Source organism: Oncorhynchus nerka, linkage group LG11 (genome assembly GCF_034236695.1).
Source record: "Oncorhynchus nerka isolate Pitt River linkage group LG11, Oner_Uvic_2.0, whole genome shotgun sequence".
Taxonomy (NCBI): domain Eukaryota; kingdom Metazoa; phylum Chordata; class Actinopteri; order Salmoniformes; family Salmonidae; genus Oncorhynchus; species Oncorhynchus nerka.
In genome coordinates, this window is record NC_088406.1 from 48577453 (window position 1) to 48600726 (window position 23274).

Here is a 23274-nt window from a genome sequence, read left to right on the forward strand (position 1 = left end):
TAAATCACTGCTGTGGCTTTACCAGAACGGCATTTACATCGAAAAGCACAGGAAAAACTGATCAATGAAAATGGGAAAATATATCCATGCGCTACTTGAACCCATTGATAAACGTGAACCACAATTAATTGACTGAGGTTGCAGTACCTACAGCTTCCACACGGTGTCTAGAGTCTTGTCATTTCCCTTCGAGTTTTTTCTTGGTCAAACACATACAGGACACCGTATCTCCTCCGGTCTAGGACCGGATATTTTCGTTGAGTTTCTAGCCGGACATTTTTCCAGACGGACAGCTAATGATCTTTACATCGCCTCCTGATGAATTTTATCGCTTATTAGCGTTTACTAATACCTAAAGTTGCATTACAAACGTATTTCGAAGTGTTTTGTGAAAGTTTATCGTCGACTTTTTGAATTTAAAAAAATTACGTTACGTTTTGAAACAATGTTTTTTTCGTTTATCACACAGTCTACATATAACGATATCTAGGCTTTATATGGACCGATTTAATCGAAATAAAGACCCAAATAGTGTTTATGGGACATCTAGGAGTGCCAACAAAGAAGATGGTGAAAGGTAATGAATGTTTTCTATTTTATTGTGCGGTTTGTGTAACGCCGAAATGCTAATTATTTTGTTTACGTCCCCTGTGGGTCTTTTGGGGTGTTGCATGCTATCAGATAATAGCTTCTCATGCTTTCGCCGAAAAGCATTTTAAAAATCTGACTCGTTGCCTGGATTCACAACGAGTGTAGCTTTAATTCGATACCCTGCATGTGTATTTTAATGAACTTTTGAGTTTTAACTAATACTATTAGCATTTAGCGTAGCGCATTTGCATTTCCAGGACTCTAGTTGGGACGCAAGCGTCCCGAGTAGAAGCAACAGGTTAATGTGATGTCTGTGTTTGGGTTTGGGAAGAGTTTTTTGACCTGTGTGAAGATGTTGTATGCTGGGGCGTCATGTATGGTCAAGGTGGGAGGGGGGCTCAGTAGGCCAGTCTGGGTGAGGCAGGGCATTAGACAAGGATGCCCTCTATCTGGGCAGTTATACACACTAGCCATTGAGCCTTTTTTAGGACTGCTACGTAGGAGACTGCAGGGAGTGTGCTGGACAGGAATGGATGTGGTGACAGGCATAGCAGTGTCAGCATATGCAGATGATGTTTCTGTGATGGTCAGGGATGATCAGGATATGCAGGCACTAGAGACCAGTCTGAAGGTGTACGAGGGAGCTTCATCAGCTAAGGTAAACTGGGGCAAGAGCAAAGCTCTGTTATGTGGGTCTGCTCGCAGACCTGCAACGCAAGCTGGTGGACTTCTTCTGGTCGGGCCATCAGTGAAGGCAGCAGTGTTGTACATGACCGCTCACGAAGGAGGACAGGGCCTGGTGGAACTGGAGAGCAGGATGGCTGCTTTCAGGCTAAAGGCGGTGCAGAGACTGCTGTACCATGCTGATGTTGGCTGGAGGGAGCCAGCATGCGCGCTGCTGAGGAGAGCTGGTGGATTAGGGTTGGACCGGCAGCTGTTCCTCATGAAGCTGGAGAGGCTGAGTACAGCAGGTCTCTCAGATTTTTCTCCGCAATGCTGAGGGCCTGGCAGCTGCTAAGGCCCATATGAGAAGGGGGTGTGGAGCCTGGGCTATGGGAGGAGCCTATCTTCCACAACCAAGCCATCCCTTTGAGATAGGTTCAGTCGGCCACCCTGCAGAGGCAACTGATGGCAGGGGGTTTACAAAGGCTGGGTGACCTGAGACTGCTGAGAGAGGAGGGGTGGAAAACCCCGGAAGTCTTGGCACAACAAACAGGAATAATGTCTCTTAGGCTGCTGGAGAGATTCCTGGAGGAGGTCCAGGAGGCACTGTCTGAGCCGGTAAAGGGGATATTTGAGCGGCCAAAGGGAGAGGGGCCGCCGATGTTTCCGCCACTGCAGGTGACGGCAGAGACTGGCAAGGGGGTCTGGAGGACTTGTTAGATTTGAACACTCCGAGCCTGTGGGAGTTTGAGGTAAAGCCCTCTACAACCTCTGCGTTAAGGTTAGGAACATTAGAAGCCTAACAGGAGAGAAGGCACATCAGTGGCAGGGGGTATGTGGGGCCGAGAGTATGTTGGGTTTTAGGTGGAGGGGGCTCCACAAACAGCTGGTTGGCACGGGTTGAACCGGGAATTGGGCAGGGGTGTATTTTCTGTAAAATGAAAGAAACTGTGATTCATGTGTTTTCTGGGTGCACCAGGTTAATGCCTTTAATGTCTCTGTTGGAATGTCTGTGTGAGAGGTTGGGGGTTGTTTTTACTGTTGGGATGTTTATAATGGGATACAGGTATTCGAGTAAGGAGAAAGCCAAATGTGTTTTGTTGAATTTTCTGTTTGCTCAGGCAAAGTTAGCTATTTGGCTAACAAGGAGGAACAGGGTCAAAGGTGGGGGGATAACAGACTCTTTACTATTGTTTAATGGGATGGTCTATAAAATGATAAAATGTGTAGAGATGTTTGAGGAGATATGGTGTGTTGGGGGGGCAGTCTGGGGATGATGTTTTGGATATACGGTTGTAGGAGTGGGAATTGTGATGTTGGTTTGTATCATGTGGTAGATAGAAAGGTGAGTATGGTAAATGTATGCAGTACAGGATATACATATATATATATATTTTTTTTTTAAGGGGGCGGGTGAGTTTTAAATGAAAGACAAAGTCAAGTCTCTCCCTCTCTCTCTTTCTATATTTCTGCAGTCCTTTCAATCTCTTCTCCATCCCTACCTCTTTCTCTCACTCTCTATCTTTCAACCCCTCCATGTCTTTCTCTCTCTGTACACCACATCTTCTCTTATCAATCTCTCTACCGTTGTCTTTGTTCTTATTGACTCTGTTTCCTCTTAAACTTTTCTCTGCTCTCCAGTCTCTCTCCCTCTCTCCAGGCTCTCTCTCTCTCTCCAGTCTCTCTCTCCGATCTCTCTGCTCTCCAGTCCCCCCTCTCTCTCTCTCTCTAACCAGTCTCTCTCTCTCTCTCTAGTCTCTCTCTCTCTAACCAGTCTCTCTCTATCTCTCCAGTCTCTCTCTCTCTCTCCAGTCTCTCTCTCTCAGTCTCTCTCTCTCTCTCTCTCTCTCTCCAGTCTCTCTCTCTCTCTCTCTCTCTCTCTCTCTCTCTCTCTCTCACTCTCTCTCTCTCAGTCTCCTCTCAGTCTCCCTCTCCAGTCTCCCTCTCCAGTCTCTCCGCTCTCCAGTCTCTCTCACCAGTCTCTCTCTCTCTCTCTCTCTCTCTCTCTCTCTCTCTCTCTCTCTCGTCTCTCTCTCTCTCTCTCTCTCTCTCTCCAGTCTCTCTCTCTCTCTCTCTCTCTCCAGTCTCCCTCTCCAGTCTCCCTCTCCAGTCTCCCTCTCCAGTCTCTCTCTCCAGTCTCTCTGCTCTCCAGTCTCTCTCACCAGTCTCTCTCTCTCTCTCCAGTCTCCCTCTCTCTCTCTCTCTCTCCGCCCCCTCCTTTCCTCCTGTCGCCAATAACTCTGTCAGACTCATTGTGTCGCTGTGAGAAACACAGGGCCTCCTGGGAGTGATCTGTCATCTCCTCGCTGGCTGTCTGATGCTCCTAGATGAATTATGGATGCACAGACACTGCAGGTATTTCACAGCTAAACGCTGAGCACGGAGGCTGAGGAAGAATACTACCTCATCTGCCTCATCCAGGCCTGTCACAGAGAGAGAACACTCCCTGCTGCTGCCCACAGCTATAAACACGCAGACATTCATTGAGCCAACTAAACTCTCTTCTTGAAGAAGACTATGATCGGCAGGGTTGTAAAACCCTGTGTAACCAAGGTCTAATCACTCGGTCATCTGAGACAAAAATAGCTCTTCCTACTAAATGGATATGTAATGCAACCAGGACTCATAAACTGCTCAACAACAAAAACAACAGATCCCAAATGAGAGCTGCATGGATTGCTTCACTGCTGCAGCAGTTGATGACTCAAATGGCAAGCTATTACATGAGGTCAATGATCGTAACGTTAATCTCTTAGCTTAGGTCAGGGGTTCCCAATTTTTTTTCGTACCTGACCCCATTTTGATATCTGAACATTTTCACGACCCAACCCATGTGAAAAAAAGTATGTAATTAACAGCCAATGTTCACTTTTTTATTTGGGGCTATGACAGTTAATTTAAAAACAGTATTTCTGATTGTCTTCTCAACTCACCATCACATTCTTTTAATGTGGGGCTATATGACAGTCAATTGCAAATTAGTCTGACATAATGTCTCTGATCTCACCACCACGAATGAGGTAGGTGTGCTTGATGCATGTCGCATTGGAGCTTCTTAAAGACAGGGGGCGGGGTCGACCTGCGCACCTCATCTCTGCTGTCATCCAACCTGGATCGATATTTGGTTTGAATGCAGAAGAGCGCACTGAATCCAGCTTCACACAGACATGAGCTGGTGAAGGGTAGCCTACCATGGGGTTCTAGAGCACTTTCAAAGCATATGGGAACTCTGAAAAAATAAGTGGTCAAATCATGATGTCAGTGATCTTTAGGACGGAAAGTCAGAGCTTCTAGAATAAAGCCCGAGCTCCCGAGTTGGATAAGCGTTCAAAATGATTTTCCCCCACTTCCGAGTTCCCAGTTGTTATGAACGCCACACTAATACCCAGAGGGAGACGGTAGGTTATTCCCTTTGAGTCAGGAACCAAAACTCCTCTGTATTGAACTGTGAATGCGTTGTCTGCAGCATGACAGCTCGATCAGCTTTGGACTGTCAACTGAGCCAGGATCACAGTTAAATGGATTGGGAAGTCGGTCCATCCTAAAGTGCTCTTCCAAGCGTTGGGAGGTGAGCAGTCATCGCTCGTGTGGGACACCTTACTGATGCTGTTTCTGTTATTTTTCTTTTCATTACTCAGAAAGTCAACCAAGTCATTTTTTAATTTTCTTTTATACATCCATTGTGAATGACAACAGTTCCTCTCTCAATGGGAAAAATCTTTCCAACACTCCCCCTCGATAACCACCAAGCCTCGGAGTGAAATAGAACATTGTCATGCTCCGATCCCATATCTCCACATAGTTTTGCGAACAGGTGTGCACGCAGTGGATGTGGTTTGATATAGTTTCCAATCGAAGTTACCTGCTGCAGTATATCTCCGAGTTCTGTGCTCAGCTTCTTTGCCCCCAGTTGCTCTCGGTGTATCATACAATGCATCCATATGGCAGAGGGAGACACATTCAGAACTAGAGTGCAGAGGCTTGCCCTCCGCCTCAGGACAGATAGAGCCCCATCTGTACAAAAACCCATAATTCGATCCCATATGGAATATGTTTTTTTTTTGTCAATTATAGCCATGCAGCACACTGAACATCCCCTATGCTGTTTCATACTCGGAAATCGCGAGACACAACACCATGTCCTGTACAGTGAACAAAAGTCAATGCTTGAGCATCTCGGCCCTCACAGCTAACGTCCATTTGGAGAGCATAAGCTGGGGAGTTTTTGAGTCGTTCAGTCAGAGTTGCCTCTTTGTTTAACAGTGTTATCTGACAAAGGTATTGATGTGAGTCCCACACATTGTTGTCACCATATCAATTGCGGCCGGCAGTATCAAGGTCTCTGCAGTCGTGTGTGGTTTCATAGCGTAGCGGGCCTAGCCGTTCACAGTGGGAATGATTCAAGTGCAACGGTCAAGTGCGGCCTTTTCCCATGATCTGAGGGCACTCTCTGGTTGAATCTTTTAGATTTTAATCATTTTCATTTAGATTTTTAAGGTTAACCACATTACAATGATTTTGAGATACAAAGATGATATTAATAATGTATCCTGAGAAAAAATAATAGTATGTATAACCTTTTTTTGTCATACATATATATAGGACTTTTTGAAATTATCCTGCAACCCAATTTTCATATCATGCCACCCCACAAGGGGTCGCGGCCCCTAGTTTTGGAACCGCTGGCTTAGGTTAATATTACCAAGGGCATACTTGAACATACCCATAGGGGTCGCTATTACGCATGTGGCTGCCATTTGCCTTTTCTAACCTAACAAGGTTCTGACCCTTGTTTAAAAGTAACTTCCAGCTGCTAGTGACATAGCCTGTAGCTTGGCCTCCAAAAACGAATCAGAATAACACAAATGCCTTAGGAAGCCCCAAAGATGACTTCAAACCCTCGTTAGTACACTGAGTGTGCTAATATGCGGGATGATGTGATGTTGTTGGTGGGTGGCAGAGACACCGGTGACAGTGTTTAAAAAGCCACAGAGCTGTCCCGGGCCCAGCTCAGTTAATTTGTATTTGGAGAGCGCAGATGTAGAGGAGATTGTGCTATACTGCGGATATTAAACTTACAACAAACATCTCAGGGCCAGCGAAGTCAGCTATGATTGGTTTTCATGGAAACAGAGAGTGTGTGTGTGGGGGGGGGGATCCCATCGGGCAGCGAGGGAGAGAGGAAGGAAGTAGAGAGAGGGGGGACGTGGAGTGAGTGAGCACAGCGTGCCGTCCTTTATGTGCTGTGTGATTTTATGATGATTGCCTATTCCCATCAGTCCTGGGGACTTGGCGTGGGGCACGAGCAAAGCCTGCCTGCAGTCATCGCTGAAGCTCAATAGGACTAGTTCACTGTACTATTTACTACGCTTCATTTAAAGAGGAAAATACGATACAGCAAAAGTACTGCACTTTGTCAAGACAAGCCCCTCGAAATAGACACTGCATGCAGATGCACCTAGACTTATAGGAACACAGCATGTACACACAAAACACACACACACACACACACACACACACACACACACACACACACACACACACACACACACACACACACACACACACACACACACAATCTGTAAACTACACACATCTGTAAGCTCTTACAGAAGCGGTCTGCAGAATTGTTAATGAATACAGATGAGCCCTGAGCAGTTGCCCAGACTTGTCTGACAGGAATCACCCACCTTGGACACGAGATAATCCTTGGTAAGGCAGAGGGACCCCAGCACCAGGAAATAAAAAGGGGGCGGGGTGGGGAAGTCCCAGATCCTGTGTTATTGTGATATAGCATCCTCGTCCTTCACTGACTTCCCGTAGTCTGGGTTCAAGTCCACTACGGTGGTCCCTTTCAAGGGCCCTCCGAAGCCCCCTTCCGAGGCCTGATGGGGTCCCTCGTGCCCTACCCTGTCCACTGGGCCAGGAGGCATGGGCTTATTAGCTGAGCCTGAGGAGGAAGGGGGGATGGGAGGGCCTCCCCCGCCCGCCGCGTGGCCTCCGTTGGTCTGAGAGCACACGTTGCTGACATGTGCCGCCTTCTGCTTGTAATGGTTGCTGTGCAGCTTGTATTTCATGAGGAGGATGAAGATGAAGACAAGCACGGACGCCACTATGATACCGCCGATCACGATGATCATGGTTCCGCCCAGGAATTGGTCGTGGAGGGAGCGGCACTGACGGTACTCGCGCTCTGTGGTAAAAGCCACGCAGCCCACCAGGCGGGTGCCGGTTAGGGCCGTGACGCCATCGTCGTACACCGCCAGCACACACAGGTCATAATCCCGTTGAGTGGCCAAGTCACTGAGTAGGAAGAATTTATGAGACGCAGGGATCATCCTGAGAGAGAAGAGAGAGAGAGAGAGAGAGAGAGAGAGAGAACAATGTTATTGACAGAGTGAACATTCTAGCAGTAATCCGAAAACTGAAAGCTTGTATGAAGGCAGTGAACTCAACAACCTATACTTTCAGTACCTGGAGATTACGTTTAACCTTTACTACCCTGACCACACACTTTCATGCTCTCCTCTCATTCTGCACTCTCCATTGTCAGGTTTACTTTCTGTCTTACTAACACTAGACCACACATTGGCTAAGGTGTGTGAGTGTGTATGTGTGTGTCTGAGCACGTTCCTGCATGTGTGTGTGTGTCTGCTGCCACCCCGGTGGCTAGCGTGCCAAACTGCTCCATTTATCAACAGGGACATAGGGGCCCGGGGGCTCCGAGGTGACGAAACATGGAGCGGAATTCCAATGCGCCACATGCCCAAGGGGTGACAGCGTGGGTGACAGTGTGTGCATTAAACATTTCTCCTCTAAACGCAGGCGCCAGCGGGGCCAACCTCTACGCTCACACGGCGGGATTCGTACTGTCTCAGAGTACCCTCCTCTGCCTTGCCTTATCCACAGGTTACACCTGCTGTTTCCATTAAACTGACTTACTACCGTTACTACGCTCTTGCCACCCTGTTTATCCCCTGTATTCTCCTTTACAAATTGCAATACATTTATGGAGCATGCAGAATATCTGCCACCCATAAAGTTAGTGTCATATTATGGTCTGGTGTTTAACTATGGAGTAAAAGTTTCATGATGAGATGTTACTTGTATTGTTACGTGTTATTACTTTCTATTTTATCTCTCTCTACATTGTTGGGAAGGGCCCGTAAGTAAGCATTTCACTGTTAGTCTCCGCCTGCTGTTTTTACGAGGCATGTGAAGAATAACATTAGATTTGACGTGAACAGAAAAACATATTAACTCTCTATACTGTAAGTCGCTCTGGATAAGAGTTTATGCTAAATGATCAAAATGCTAAATGTACGTTTTCAAATCCGTGAACGTTTCCTTGAACGAAAGAAAGGAAACGAGAAGATCAAACTACTAAGAAAGGTGGAATCGCACTAATTAGGGGGAATTGTCTTGATGTTGTTCTGCACACCCCGGAGCATATACGCTCATCATTAGTGGATGTTCTGGATGAGTGGAGGTCACTAGCCGCCCACAGACGGGTCTGGTCATTTCGTTAGTCCTCAACCTTGCATGCAGTCTAGGTATAAAAAGGGAGGTCGCCCGGTTCAAAAAATAATAGGCCCCAATATACTGTATCTTCAGATGTGTCGACATCTATATCCTCTGGTGGGACTTTGAGGGACATGGAGGAGAAGGCTGGGTCCCCTACATGCAATGGGGAGGAGGTGGTGGGGATGGTGAGAGAGGAGCGGGAGCCGTCACTGATGTAGTCAGACCTGACCTTGCCATAACTCCTGTCACCAGTCTATCACATTAGAGATGGGAATATGGATGCTACAGGCAGGGGGCCAGGAGGGGTTAGGGGGACATGAAGGTGTGTGTGTGTGTGTGTGTGTGTGTGTGTGTGTGTGTGTGTGTGTGTGTGTGTGTGTGTGTGTGTGTGTGTGTGTGTGTGTGTGTGTGTGTGTGTGTGTGTGTGTGTGTGTGTGTGTGTGTGTGTGTGTGTGTGTGCACGCGCGCATGCGTGTGCGTGTGTTTACTCTTGCGCGCGCGTGTGTGATCATGGATGTGAGTGTGTGCTGAAATCTCCCTACCACATGCTGTCTATAATGGCTTTAACATTTGATAGTTCTCATCCTCTCATGTAAGACTGTCTCCGAAGAGGCCATACAAACATAAAGGCAATTAGGTAGGGATATCTGGAGTGAAAAGATGGACAGAGAGAGGGAACGAAAGGAGGAGGAAATAGAGAGTGCAGTCGACTTGATGTATGAAAGAAGAAAGAGACGGAGGAAAGCTGATACCGTCACAATGATCTCCTGTTTTCAGCACAATGTTAATGTGTCTGAGAGGATATTAGCTGTCCTCAGCCACCGCGTCCCTTCATTACCCACTCCCTCCATCTCTGACCTCCCAAATTCAATACAACCGTCAGTCCACACAGAGCTGGACTCATGTGTGCCTAATTGATTAAAAAAACGCATACCGATTACTTTGCAGTGCCATAAACCAAAGGCCTCCATGTGCTTTTTTGCATAGTTAACAGCAAATTGCTTCTCCCACGTGTCTTTTTTTGTCTTCATCCATCCTCAGGGAAAGGCCGGAAGTTAATTAGGTACTAACAGGGCTGCTTCAACGGAGAATCACGCCACAGTGCAATGTTGAAGAGGGCCGTGGTGTAATATAAAAATCGAATCAATAGATTAATTTCTGTCTTTTAACGAATCTCTCCGTCCGTCCATTATAGGCTTGTGGAATAATCCACTGTGTGAGTGCCGTGAAGTGCTTCCACAGAGAGGTGAATGGATCTGAGCTCGCTGGCTATTTTTGCCGTGGCGTAGGAACCCCCCCCCCCCCCCCCCCCTTAAGACTTCTAATGTTGTACAGTACTCTCACTTCTAAATATCTTTAATAACATTAGCTAGTGCTGCAACACTCATGGGGATGTTTTCTACTGCACCTCCTATAAAAAATAATGAGCCACTGAAAAGCGAATTTAAAGAAATCTTTGAAAGCTCAAGAGGAGAATATTGCCCTAGGAGAAGAAAGGGGTTCGCAGCCGACTCTGGGGGAATTTAATGGCCGCCGATTTCTCTGGTTTTCACTTTGAGGAGAGAATTCTTTTTTTTCTGTTAATGTTCCACTTGATTCTTAGCAGAGACAAACAGAGGGCTGTAGTGACTGTGGGAGTGACCCCCCCCCCTTTCTTCTCTGTGTAAATCGGGATGTTTCAGGTGTTTTATGCTCTCTGCAACAGTCCCATAAGAACAGATTATTTTCATTCCTAAAGTTGGGGTGAAGAGTTCAACTCAACTGTGCCTCATTCAAAATCAGTTATCAAACACTGCCTTCTGGAACGGATTGCACTTCACTGGGGTAATGTGTTTACATCAGTTTAACTCTGCACTGGGATTCCTTTGGGTGCTATAGAAAATGTTAAATATTTTCTCTCACTGAAGTTAATACCTCTATTGTCCACGGCTTACAAATAATCACAATCACTTAAAAGTCTGGACAGTATATTGTTATTTCTGATAGGAACAATACTGAATTACAAAAGCCAAACTCAACACTTTTCAAAACCCTTCCATGACACTTACAGTACGGGTGAGGCATTACAGTACGAGTGAGGCATTACAGTGAGGCGTTACAGTCCGAGTGAGGCATTACAGTAAGAGTGAGGCATTGCAACCTCCAGTCCATTGTATCATTGAATGCTTGGCCTTTGATACTTGGGAGTCAACCCACCTAATAAAACATCTGAATCTGATATCAGAAAGGTCAATATTGAACTGCATCTCCATCTCAGTTCTATGGAAATGATTGATGGCAACAAGTTCTCTTCTTATAGGCTCTTCACTGCCAGACATATTATAGCTAAATGGCTCCTGCGTCTGCTAAATGACTTAAATGTAAATGTAAATGTAATGCTATATAGGTTGGTGTGGCAGTAGATGTCTGCACATTAAGTCATTCCAACACATTTTCTTCAGAACTTCTTTGTCGTTTTCCCTGTGGGCATCATGTTCTAGTGTTTCTGCAGTTCGCTCTGTGACTTCTTTAGCGATGAGTTAAGGCCACTCATGTTGTCATCGGGCAATACATTCATTATCAACGTGATTCAGTGCCTCTCTAAACCAGGCTGTTAATGGGGATCAATTTGAAGGCTCATGAACTGTCGAAGAACAACAAGAGACCCACAGTATGCAATGCCACACGTGAAGACCACCTTCCACACAAAGATACCAGTTGGCTTTATAGGGATAACAATAACCACCCCCCCATAGAGATCATCTTATATGATATTTTTGTAAAAGCATGTGGTTCCCAGCTCACCTGTATATGAGGATGTCGTCGGAGGAGCTGTTGTACTGGATCTGGTACATACGGACCCCCGGAATGTGGTCCTGAGGGGGCCATCGGATGGTGACCGAGGTCGAGCTCAGCTCTGACACACTGACCCTCTGATGGTCGGTGCGGGCGTGGCCCCCGCTGGCGTTGGACTTGATGGAGGTGGGGATGTCAGAGGGGCCAGGCTCGGGCTCCAGCTTGGGGTCAAAGTGTGGAGAGGGGTTAACCACCAGCTCCACGGGAGCCGTGGCCTCGCCGGCGGCGTTGGATGCGATGCATGTGAACTTCCCAGAGTCCTTCACAGTGGTGGTGAGGATGTCCAACGAGCCGTTCTCATAGCAGATGGTGCGGGACGTGTTCCCAATCAGCTTCCCCTCGGGGCTGACCCAATGCGTGGAAGGTTCCGGGTCGCCCACTGACTTACAGCGCAGGCTCACCTCCTGACCCTCCATCACAAACATCTTGGAGGTGTGCCGCGTGATCATGGGTGGCTCGCACACAAACTCCTCCTCGCGGATGGTCCAGAAATACTTGCCGGCGAGCTCTCGGGGGGAGGCGCAGGTCTCCAGGTCGTCTTCCCTGGTCAGCCTCCTCAGCCAAACTAGCTCACAGTTACAGTGCAGCGGGTTCCCACCGAAGCTCAGCACCAGGGATGTGAGTGGAGAACCTTTCAGCTTAGCGTACACTGGGATCCTCAGGAACAGGGGATCTGGAGGGATTTTCTTCAGCTTGTTGGAGGTCATGTCTAGACGCGCCAGCTTGTGCAGGTTGGAGAAGATGCCCTCGGGGACCATCTCTATGAGGTTGTGGTCCAGACTGAGGGTGTTGACACTGGCCAGCAGGCCAATGGTCTCCCAGGGAATGTTCACCAGGTTGTTGTAGGACAGGTCCAGGTCTTCTAGGGTCTCCAGGAAGTCCTGGAAGGCCCCCTCTGAGATGCTGTGCAGCTGGTTGTTGGCCAGGATCATGTGCCTGAGGTTGACCAGGCCCTGGAAATGGGTGTCGTCCAGCATGGTGAGCCGGTTGGCGTCCAGGTGCAGGGCGTGCAGGTCCTGCAGGTCGGCGAAGGCATACGGCTTGATCTGGCTAATGGTATTGCGCGACAGTGTCAGGTGGATGAGGCTGCTCATGTTGGCAAAGTCACGGTGACGAAGGGTGGTTATGAAGTTGTCCATGAGGCGCAGCTCGGCAGTCTGCCGGTCAATGTTTGGCGGCACGAAGAGCAGGCCTGTCTTGGCGCAGAGAACAGTATAGGAGGGCATGAGGTTCTGGCAGGTGCAGCGCTTGGGGCACAGCATGGTGGCGACGGGCGCAGCGAGGAGGGCCAGGCACAGGAGCAGGTGTTCCATGGCTAGGCTCCTGGAAGACAAGGGGAAAGGCTGTTAGGATACAACAACAATGAAAACAGCATTGGAAAAAATATAAAAAATACAATGAAAACAACAACATTGTTGTCATTGTATTTGTTGTTTTGGGATGGATAGAAAGCTGTAAATATAACATATTTCTAAAATGAAATGCTTACATTTTTATCAGGGACCTGAAAACAGAGAATCTATTTAAATAAGGCAGATTTTTGTCAAGAATAGATACAGTTCATTACAAATGTTGTTGCATTACAGCCTTTATTAAAATGGATGATATTGTTCTCCTCAATCTACACACAAAAGCCCATTATGACAAAAAGAATCAATTCAAATGTACAGTATCAGTTAAAAGTTTGGACACACCTTCTCATTCAAGGGTTTTTCTTCATTTTGACTATTTTATACATTTTAGAATAATAGCGAAGACATCAAAACAATTAAATAACACATATCGAGTCATGTAGTAACCAAAAAAAGTGTTTTATATTTGCGATTCTTCAAAGTAGCCACCCTTTGCATTGATGACAGCTTTGCACACTTGTCACGTTCTGATCTTAGTTCTTTTGTTATGTCTTTGTTTTAGGTTGGTCAGGGCGTGAGTTGGGGTGGGTTGTCTATGTTCGTTGTTCTATGTTGTGTTTTGCGTTTGGCCTGGTATGGTTCAATCAGAGGCAGGTGACCTGCGCCAACTCCCTGTGCTTACTGTGGAGAGAGGTGGACCGGGCAGGCACCGTGTTATGCCGTGAGGTGCACGTTGTCCCCGGTGCGCAGGCATAGCCCGGTGCTCCTCGTATCAGCCGGGCTAGAGTGGGCATCGAGCCAGGTGCCATGAAGCCGGCTCAGTGCATCTGGTCTCCGGTGCGTCTCCTCGGGCCGGAGTACATGGTTCCAGCCCTACGCATGGTGTCCCCGGTTCGCCAGCACAGCCCAGTGCTGTCTATTCCACCTCGCCACACTGGCCTGGCTACGGGGAGTATCCAGCGAGGTAGTGTTGTGCAGGCTCGGTGCTTGAGACCTCCAGTGCGTCTCCACGGTCCGGTCTATCCGGTGCCTCCTCCATGCACCAGGCCTCCGGTGGCAGCCCCCAGCACCAGGCTGTCTCTGTCTCCTCCCTACAGGTGCTCCCGCCTGTCCAGCGCTGCCAGAGTCTCCCGCCTTCCTGAGCTGCCGGAGTCTCCCGCCTGTCCTGAGCTGCCGGAGCCGCCCGCCAGTCAGGAGCTGCCGGAGCCACCGGCCAGTCAGGAGCTGCCGGAGCCGCCGGCCAGTCCGGTGCTGCCGGAATCTCCCGTCCATTTGGGACCCGTTGCTAGTATTCCCAGTCCAAGGTCGGCGGCGAGGGTCGCCGCTCGAAAGGCGCCACGGAGGTGGGTTAAGAGGCGGGGAAAGACTATGGAGGAGTGGGGTCCACGTCCCGCGCCAGAGCGGACAGACATCCACCCAGACCCTCTCCTTAGGTTCAGGTTTTGCGGCCGGAGTGGTACCGTCACGTTCTGACCTTAGTTATTTTGTTATGTCTTTGTTTTCGGTTGGTCAGGGAGTTGGGATGGGTTGTCTATATTCGTTTTTCTATGTTGTGTTTTGCATTTGGCCTGGTATGGTTCTCAGTCAGAGGCAGGTGTCGTTAGTTGTCTCTGATTGAGAATCATACTTAGGTAGCCTTTTCCCACCTGTGTTTGGTGGGTGATTGTTTTCTGTCTTTGTATGTCACCAGACAGGACTGTTTCGTTTCAGTGTTCTGTGTTTTAATAAATTCATCATGAACACGTACCACGCTGCGCATTTGTCCTCTGACCCTTGCTACTCCTCAGAAGAGGAGGAAGACGAACGTTACAACACTCTTGGCATTCTGTCAACCAGCTTCATGAGGTAGTCACCTGGAATGCATTTCAATTAAAACAGGTGTGCCTTGTTAAAAGTTCATTTGTGGAATTTATTTCCTTCTTAATGCGATTGAGCCAATCAGTTGTGTTGTGACAAGGTAGGGATAGTATACAGAAGATAGCCTTCCATATTATGTCAAGAACAGCTCAAATAAGCAAAGAGGAATGACAGTCCATCATTACTTTAGCAAATGAAGGTCATTCAATCAAGAACTTTGGAAGTTTCTTCAAGTGCAGTTACATCAGCCATCAAGCGCTATGATGAAACTGGCTCTCATGAGGAACGACATAGGAAAGGAAGAACCAGAGTTACCATTAAAGTTAACTGCACCTCAGATTGCAGCCCAAATAAATGCATCACAGAGTTCAAGTAACAGACACATCTCAACATCAACTGCTCAGAGGAGACTGTGTGAATCAGGCCTTCATGGTCGATTTTTTTTAACAAAAAAACACCAATAAGTGAAAGAGACTTGCCTGGGCCAAGAAACACGAGCAATGGATATTAGACCTGGGAAAGTTGTCCTTTGGTCTGATGTGGGGGGCAAATGTGTCCACATTTGAGATTTTTGGTTCCAACCGCCATGTCTTTGTGAGACTAAAGGTAGCTGAATGGATGATCTCCGCATGTGTGGTTCCCATCGTGAAGCATGGAGGAGGAGGTGTGATGGTGTGTGGATGCTTGCTGGTGACACTATCAGTGATTTATTTAGAATTCAAGGCACACTTAACCAGCATGGCCACCACAGCATTCTGCAGTTATACGCCATCCCATCTGGTTTACACTTAGTCCCACAATAATTTGTTTTTCAACAGGACAATGATCTAACACACTATTTGACCAAGGAGGAGAGTGATGGAGTGCTGCATCAGATGCCCTGGCCTCCACAATCACCCGACCTCAACCCAATTGAGATGGTTTGGGACGAGTTGGAGTGTAGAGTGAAGGAAAAGCAGCCAACAAGTGCTCAGCATATGTGGGAACTCCTTCACGACTGTTAGAAAAGCATTCCAGATGAAGCTGGTTGAGAGAATGCCAAGAGTGTGTGAAAAGCTGTCATCAAGGCAAAGGGTGTCTACTTTGAAGAATCTCAATTAAAACAAAATATTTGTATATGTTGAGCACGTTATGGTTACTACATGTCTCCATATATGTTATTTTATAGTGTTGATGCCTTCACTATAATTCTACAATGTAGAATTATACAAAATAAAGAGAAACCCTTGAATGAGTAGGTGTGTCCAACCTTTTGACTGGTACTGTATATTAAAACCCCCCGTAAATATCACAATTACCTAAGTAATCAGACCCTTTACTCAGTACTTCATTGAAGCACCTTTGGCAGCGATTACAGCCTCAAGCCTTCTTGGGTATGACGCTGCAACCTTGGCACACCTGTGTTTGGGGAGTTTCTGACATTCTTCTCTGTAGCACCTCTCAAGGTATTTCTGTTTTTCATTTTTAATACATTTGCAAAAAATTCAATAAACCTGTTTTCACTTTGTCATTATGGGGTATTGTGTGTAGATTGATGAGGAAAATGTATTTAATCCATTTTAGAATAAGGATGTAACGTAACAAAATGTGGAAAAAGGTAAGGGTTCTGAATACTTTCCGAATGCACTGTACCTAAGTCCATTCCCAGACCTGTTCCCTAAAGGTGTGCTTGGATATGAAAACATGCACACTTTACTACAGTTTAGTTAGAATGTCATGATGTGAATTTGTTGCAGGTTCGCCAAGATAACGGGGATATCTGTGGAGGCTACAGAAAGAGCAGATATCAATGCTGCTCCCTTGACACCGCACTTCATTCTACCACACCCCACCACTTCAAACCATTATGACACCCCATCTGTCTATAACACACACTCAAATAGAATTTCACAAGGCAATCCTTTATGTAAATATTCAGAAATGCTCCAGAATAGCTAATGGCTATCTGTTACGAGATCCTTTTGTTTATTGTTTGTGCACACCATTCCATTCTCATAGCGTTTACATAGAAATGGATGAACGTAATTATTTCCCACTGCCAGGGAACCCACTCTGAATATCAATGCTCTAACTGCAGAGATATGAAAGAGATGGACTTTCAAGCGGGGAAGAGGAGGTGGGAGAAGGTGGAGAAAACATGGATGTGTAGTTACGGCTCTCTGCCAGGTGGGGGAGATATCGAGCCACACAGGTGGTATATCAGTAGGGACTGAGAGAGGAGAGCTGCTCTCTGCTCTGCTAAGGCGAGCCAGATATCAGAGGCAGAGAAAAAGACAGTGCGGTGTCTCGGTGACACGCCCAGGCAGGCCTGAGCTCCCTGCTCTCCGTTATAGGGAGGATGAGAAGTAACAGCACCCCCGGAGAGAGAGCCATTACCTCTCGACAACTAACTAAGAAAAACGCAATGGGCAAAGGTACCGATGTCAATGCATGTCAGTGGTGGACTATTTCATGCAGGTGCATTAGCTATAGGCCTATCAGTGGAGGCTCCTGAGAGGGCTAATAATAATGGCTGGAATGGAGTCAATGGAGTGGTATCAACCACATGGAAACCACATGTTTGATACCATTCCGTTGACTCCATTCCAGCCATTATTATGATCCGTCCTCCCTGCAGAAGCTTCAACTGAGGCCTAGGTACTCAACTTAACAGTAAAGTATGATTGAGTCATGGCATTCATATCAATGAGTAGTCAAGTGCAATTTACATACAGTACCTACACAGCACTTTCTTCTGTGTTAAATCAACACTGAGCGTGTTAAATTTAATACTGGTCCGGTGTCTATACAGGTCCACACTTAAATGAACACACTGCTTAGTGTAAAGCCTTACTTGCATATTTCCCAGAGTGCCTTTTGAGTGAATATTAGAGTTACCACCCATGACTATTTGTTAGTGACAGAGACATGGTTGTTGCATTCATCCTTTTTTCAATCACGTGGCCTTCACCAAGTGGGATCCTAAGCGAATACAGTAGGTTATCATTCAAATGAATTTTGTTAACACAATAGATAAAGCCTTATTTTGAGGGCCTAGTTTGTCATTATATGCAAAAATCATTTAGAAATATGCACGTGTGGCCAGGGAGGGTCTGGCTGACTTCTTTACAATACAACACAATATCCTTTGTCCATTAGTTACAGTGAACAACAAAATGTGTCCTCTGCTCCATTCTCACTCCTTTACTGGGTATATACACTGAGTGTACAAAACATTAGGAACCCCAACCCTTCCTATTATTGAGTTGCACCCGTTTTTTGCCCTCAGAACAACCTCAATTCGTCGGGGGAACGGTGTGGAAAGCGTTCCACGGGGACGCTGGCCCATGGTGACTCCATTGCCTCTCACCTTTGTGTTAAGTTGGCTGGATGTCCTTTGGGTGGTGGACCATTCTTGATACGCACGGGATACTGTTGAGAGTGAAAAGCCTAGCAGCGTTGCAGTTATTGACACAAACCGGTGCGCCTGGCACCTACTACCATACCCCGTTCAAAGGCACTTCTTGCCAATTCACTCTCTGAATGGCACACATACACAATCCATGTCTCAATTGTCTCCACCTTATTAAAACTCCTTCTTTAACCTGTCTCCTCCCCTTCACTGATTGAAGTGAATTTTACGAGTGACATCAATAAGGGATCATATAGTAGCCGTCACCTGGATTCAACTGGTCAGTCGATGTCATGGTGTTTTGTGCACTCGGTGTATATTAAACCTTTGTTAGTAAGGTTCTTTAAACTCCTCCAAAGAACCACAAAGTTTCTGTGTAGAAAAATATCACATTCTTAGAGTGTATAGACTTCATTTGTATACAAACATTCAAAACGTAGCCTACAGTGCGAAACTTGAAAGAACTTGTGGTTCTCACAGTCAAACGAAATGATACAATGTATCACGTGTGCTCGGTAATTCCAAAATAAAATATTTAGGGTCATATGACGATCTGCTCTGCCGTTCCTCCCCTTCACACCAGGGCTTCCCACTACCATGATATGTATATATTTAATGTATTACATGAATGGTGATTACAGCCCTTCCGAAAATACATTTAAATCGTGTTTTAATTAGATTGTGTCCACCCTGCTCCGTGTATTCCATTTTAAATCTGGCTCCCAGCGCAGCTTTACTTCCGGGCCATTATGATGGATCTGGCAGCTCCTTCTCTGTACATACCTAGCTGCAACCTGCATTCAGAATGACTGCCGGGATGGGAAGACTAAGGTACGAGACTACCTAAATCATCAAAACTGGATCAAAATTGTACCCATTCAGTAACGGGTACAATAAGTCTAACTAACAGATTGGATTAGTTTAAAAAATGAATGTTATTTATATTTGAGTTGCATAAGATGCATTAATCTATCAATGTACATGCAAAAACTGAGACATTGAAACAAACAATGCAAAAAAAAAAATCTATCTACAATAGAGCATGCTGGGAAATATGATAGATGGGTGTGGTTTTGGTTTAACACTGAGGTTCTTTTACACCAATGAGTGATAATAGAACACCTGAAACAACACTAGAAATGTTGCATTGAAAAATCAACAGTAGGTAACACTGTCCAATTTGTTGTGTAGTCGATTCTGTCGCTGCATGCATCTACAGTAAGTGTCCTTAAAAAATGCACAAAGTAGCACAGCACGTGTAGTTTGTTAATAGTATATGGAATCCATCATTATTTAGTCTCTTGGCGCTCTGGTTGGCTCTTATTGTAAGTACAAGTATTGTTTGTGGGAAAATAGCTTAACATGAGTGTTTACATTTTTTCAAGGGATTTCAATACTTTAATGATGTTGCTATTTGTGAATTACATAAGATGGCATAATTTTTTGTAAAACTGTATCAGCTCAGTACGTCTGGGCAGAGACAAGCAAAGATAGACGTGATTCTCATATGGTACGTATTGTTTCAATCCATTCTCCAGCACCTGGAACACACAGGATTGAGCAGCCATCAATATTTTAGTGAAGGAATACTTGAGTGCTTGACAGAGGGAGCAGAGTGGGTAACCTCTTGCCCTGTTAGGCATTTAATAAGAGACTGATACGGTCAAGGGTAAATATACAGTATAGAATCTGTCAAATGGCTGTCTTACAATCACTGCATTATGTAAGGAACAAGCTGTTTCTACTGCGTGTTTCTTGGGTGGCCGGTAGCTTAGGGTCTTTGTAAATAAGAATTTCTTCTGACTTGCCTAGTTAAACAAAGGTTAAATAAAATAAAATTCACTATTTAAGGAAGGCTGGTAATACATGCTAACTGATAAAGATGCACGTGAAAAGGTGGTTAAAAGGGGAGGATGGGGTATGAATACAGTGTACAGCGACTCATCACCCGCAGCCATTGTTGTTAACAGTGGGATTTCCATTTCAATGAAAATAAGAAAGGCGAGATTGTCAGAACATGGAGTAGAGTGGTGGGTGGAAGATTGACAGTTAATAGAAGTGTTCTGACAATCTAACAGCCACAGCTGTTTAGAGGACATCCTGCTGTTCAAACGGGCTTCCTTTTTCATCAACACTAATCAACGCAATCTCAAAGAAGAGGAAGGGATGGTGTGTGTGTGTGTGTGTATGCACAAATGAAAACTGGAGAGAGGAGCAGTAAGGTAGAGAGAATCTGAGTGAGTGAGAAAGAAAGAGAGAGCGGGATAAAGAGAGACAAAGAGACAGCTAAAAGGAGGCAGACAGCTAAAAGAGAGTGAGATGAAACGAGTGGAGCGAAAGCAGACACCTCCACCATCCACTCCACTTCTCAGCACAATATATCTTGTCTGAGGGTGTATTAGCCATCCACAGCCCTGCATCTTCCCTCCTACAAAGAGAAAGGGAGAGATGGAGAGATCGCTCGTGCCACCCAATCCCCCCCCCCCCTCCCCGACCTAAAAGCATCCCTCACCCAGTGCCTGATGGAAAAGAGGGCAAGCGGCCCACAAAAACAAAGGCAAAGCGCAATCCCTGAGCTCAGCGTATGGGTACAATCACCTCTGTGATCAGCATTGTAAATATGAGTAAGTAGGGCAGCTGCACTTGAACAACAAGGGCCTGCAGCCCGCGGTGTTCTCTCCCTGTCCCCCTGGGACACAGACTGCTGTCACGGGGGCTTACAGGAGCAACCGGAGCAGACAAGTCACTGAGCCTGGCTTAACCAACCAACGCTCTCACTGAATGCCTCTGCTTGCCTGCCTGGCTGGCATGCAAAGGGCGGGCGGGGTTCACGTCCATACACAACCCTCATGGCACACACACACACACACACACACACACACACACACACACACACACACACACACACACACACACACACACACACACACACACACACACACACACACACACACACACACACACACACACCTTCCATTAACCCCCTCCATTATGAGCCAGAACCTGTGACACAAATCAGCTGTGTTATCTGGACATCCTCAGCAGGAGAGTCATTTGCATGCTATCTCCTAACGACAGGGAAAGTGATCAAGAGGATCAAGCTGATTGGTCAATACTACAGTAGAGTTTGGCTGGGGAGGGTCATAAAGGTCCCCCCTCCATGACTTAATTACCTGGCTTCCTAGGGAAAGCTGGGGAGAAAAACTGTGACTAATTGCAGCCTGATGCCTTTAAAGAGGAGAGGTAATGTTCTTGCTGTGCTGGCAGGCCAATTGATTTTTATTGTAACAGGCGTTCTCCAAAGCTCCTGTTTTTTTTTTTTTGTCCATGGAGATTTTATTAACCTATTATTAATTTTGACATGGTATTTATTGGTGATGCATTGCAGCTGCGATAGCCGTCGCCACGTATTTGTTAATCATTACTAAAGGTTTGAGCCACTCTTGCACAGTCATTTCCCCACGCTATGTGCCTTGAATGGAAGTCCACCTGGACCGAATGGAATGTCCTAGACATTTTATAATCATCACTTTCCATTGTGCGCCACCAGCCTGTAATTGCTAAGTGCAAATTGAAAGCGAGATATTAATGAATGGAGAGCATACCTATTTTTTTGTTGTTGATGGGAAACATTTGTTTTTGTTGTTTTGTTTCTTCCTCCTTGCTGTTGGCCGTAAATGTAATTGCCCATTTTGATTTGCATAAGCATCCCTTCCGTGGGATTTTGCATGGCGGAGTAATTTTTGTTCCATTTCCTTTTGAATTTTTTTTCTGTGCGAACATGGTGGCACAGTGGTTGAACTCTCCCAAGGGGCTTGTTCAGTGGGACAGATGCTACATTACTGGAATCTATGTCCTCTGCAAGCTCACCGGAGACTTCTTAAGAAACCTATTAAGTAAACAATGGTTATGCTGGAGGTTATAGTGGGTGTACCGTGTACGTGGAAAACGCTTCTATTAACCATCTCCAATACACTACAATACATTGGATAGTGGATAAGCCTGTATCTTACACATTTACTATAGTCAAAACATTTTCATTTAATAATTAAGACAACCATCCACCCACACACATACATACTGTACAATAGATCTATACGTCTTTACCATAAACACTAAGACATACATGTACATCCTGCATGGTAACATTGAACTTGAACTTTGAACACCTTCATGCAAACATGAATTGAACATACAAGGGTTGCAAAGCTACCGATAATTTACCAAAGTTACCGGAATCTTCTGCAATTTTGATAATTAACAGAAACTCTATGGCATCTATGGTAACTTTTAAAGTTATACTTGAATAAAATAAAAACAAATGTATACACATATATCTCACATTTTTTATATCTGTGTCCATATTGTCAGTGTTTCTCGTAGATAGACCATATGGTTCAAGAGAAAATAGCCTAATTAGTGGAAATCAACAATTACATCATTTTCAATTAACTCCGCAAGTCTTCCAATTACGTTTTTTTCATAACTGCCACCAGTCTGATGCCAAAACATTGAAAACAAATACCTATTGACATAGTAAAATAAATAAAAGTGTGTAAAAATATCTACACTGAGTTTACAAAACATTAGGAACATGAGATAGACTGGCCAGGTGAATCCAGGTGAATCCAGGTGAAAGCTTACTGATGTTACCTCTTGAAGCTAGGGGGCACTATTTTTATGTTTGGAAAAATAACGTTCCCAAAGTAAACAGCCTATTTCTCAGGACCATATGCTAGAATATGCATATAATTGACAGCTTAGGATAGAAAACACACTAAAGTTTCCAAAACTGTAAGAAAATTGTCTGTGAGTATAACAGAACTGATATTGCAGGCGAAAGCCTGAGAAATCCAATCAGGAAGTGACTCTTATTTTGAAACCCCTGTCTTTCTATGCATCCCTATTGCCCATTGAAAGGGATATCAACCAGATTCCTTTTTCTATGGCTTCCCTAAGGTGTCAACAGCCTTTAGACATAGTTTCAGGCTTTTATTTTGAAGAATGAGCGTGAACGACCACATTGCGTAAGTGGACAGGTGGGGGCTCTCAGAGTGATTT

The 23274-nt window shown here is 45.7% G+C and overlaps 1 protein-coding gene across 1 annotated transcript in view; it reads right to left on the bottom strand.

The window, feature by feature from the left end:
• LOC115137052 (leucine-rich repeat and fibronectin type III domain-containing protein 1-like protein) overlaps positions 1-23274 on the bottom strand; it is a 60735-nt gene that overhangs the window by 6582 nt on the left and 30879 nt on the right. Inside the window, exons 2-3 of the mRNA XM_029673069.2 lie at positions 11563-12936; positions 6945-7593 (exon numbers count right to left, since the gene is read on the bottom strand). Coding sequence (XP_029528929.1) covers positions 7035-7593; positions 11563-12936 — 1933 coding nt within the window. The 3' untranslated portion in view covers positions 6945-7034. The remainder of the gene's footprint in view (positions 1-6944; positions 7594-11562; positions 12937-23274) is intronic.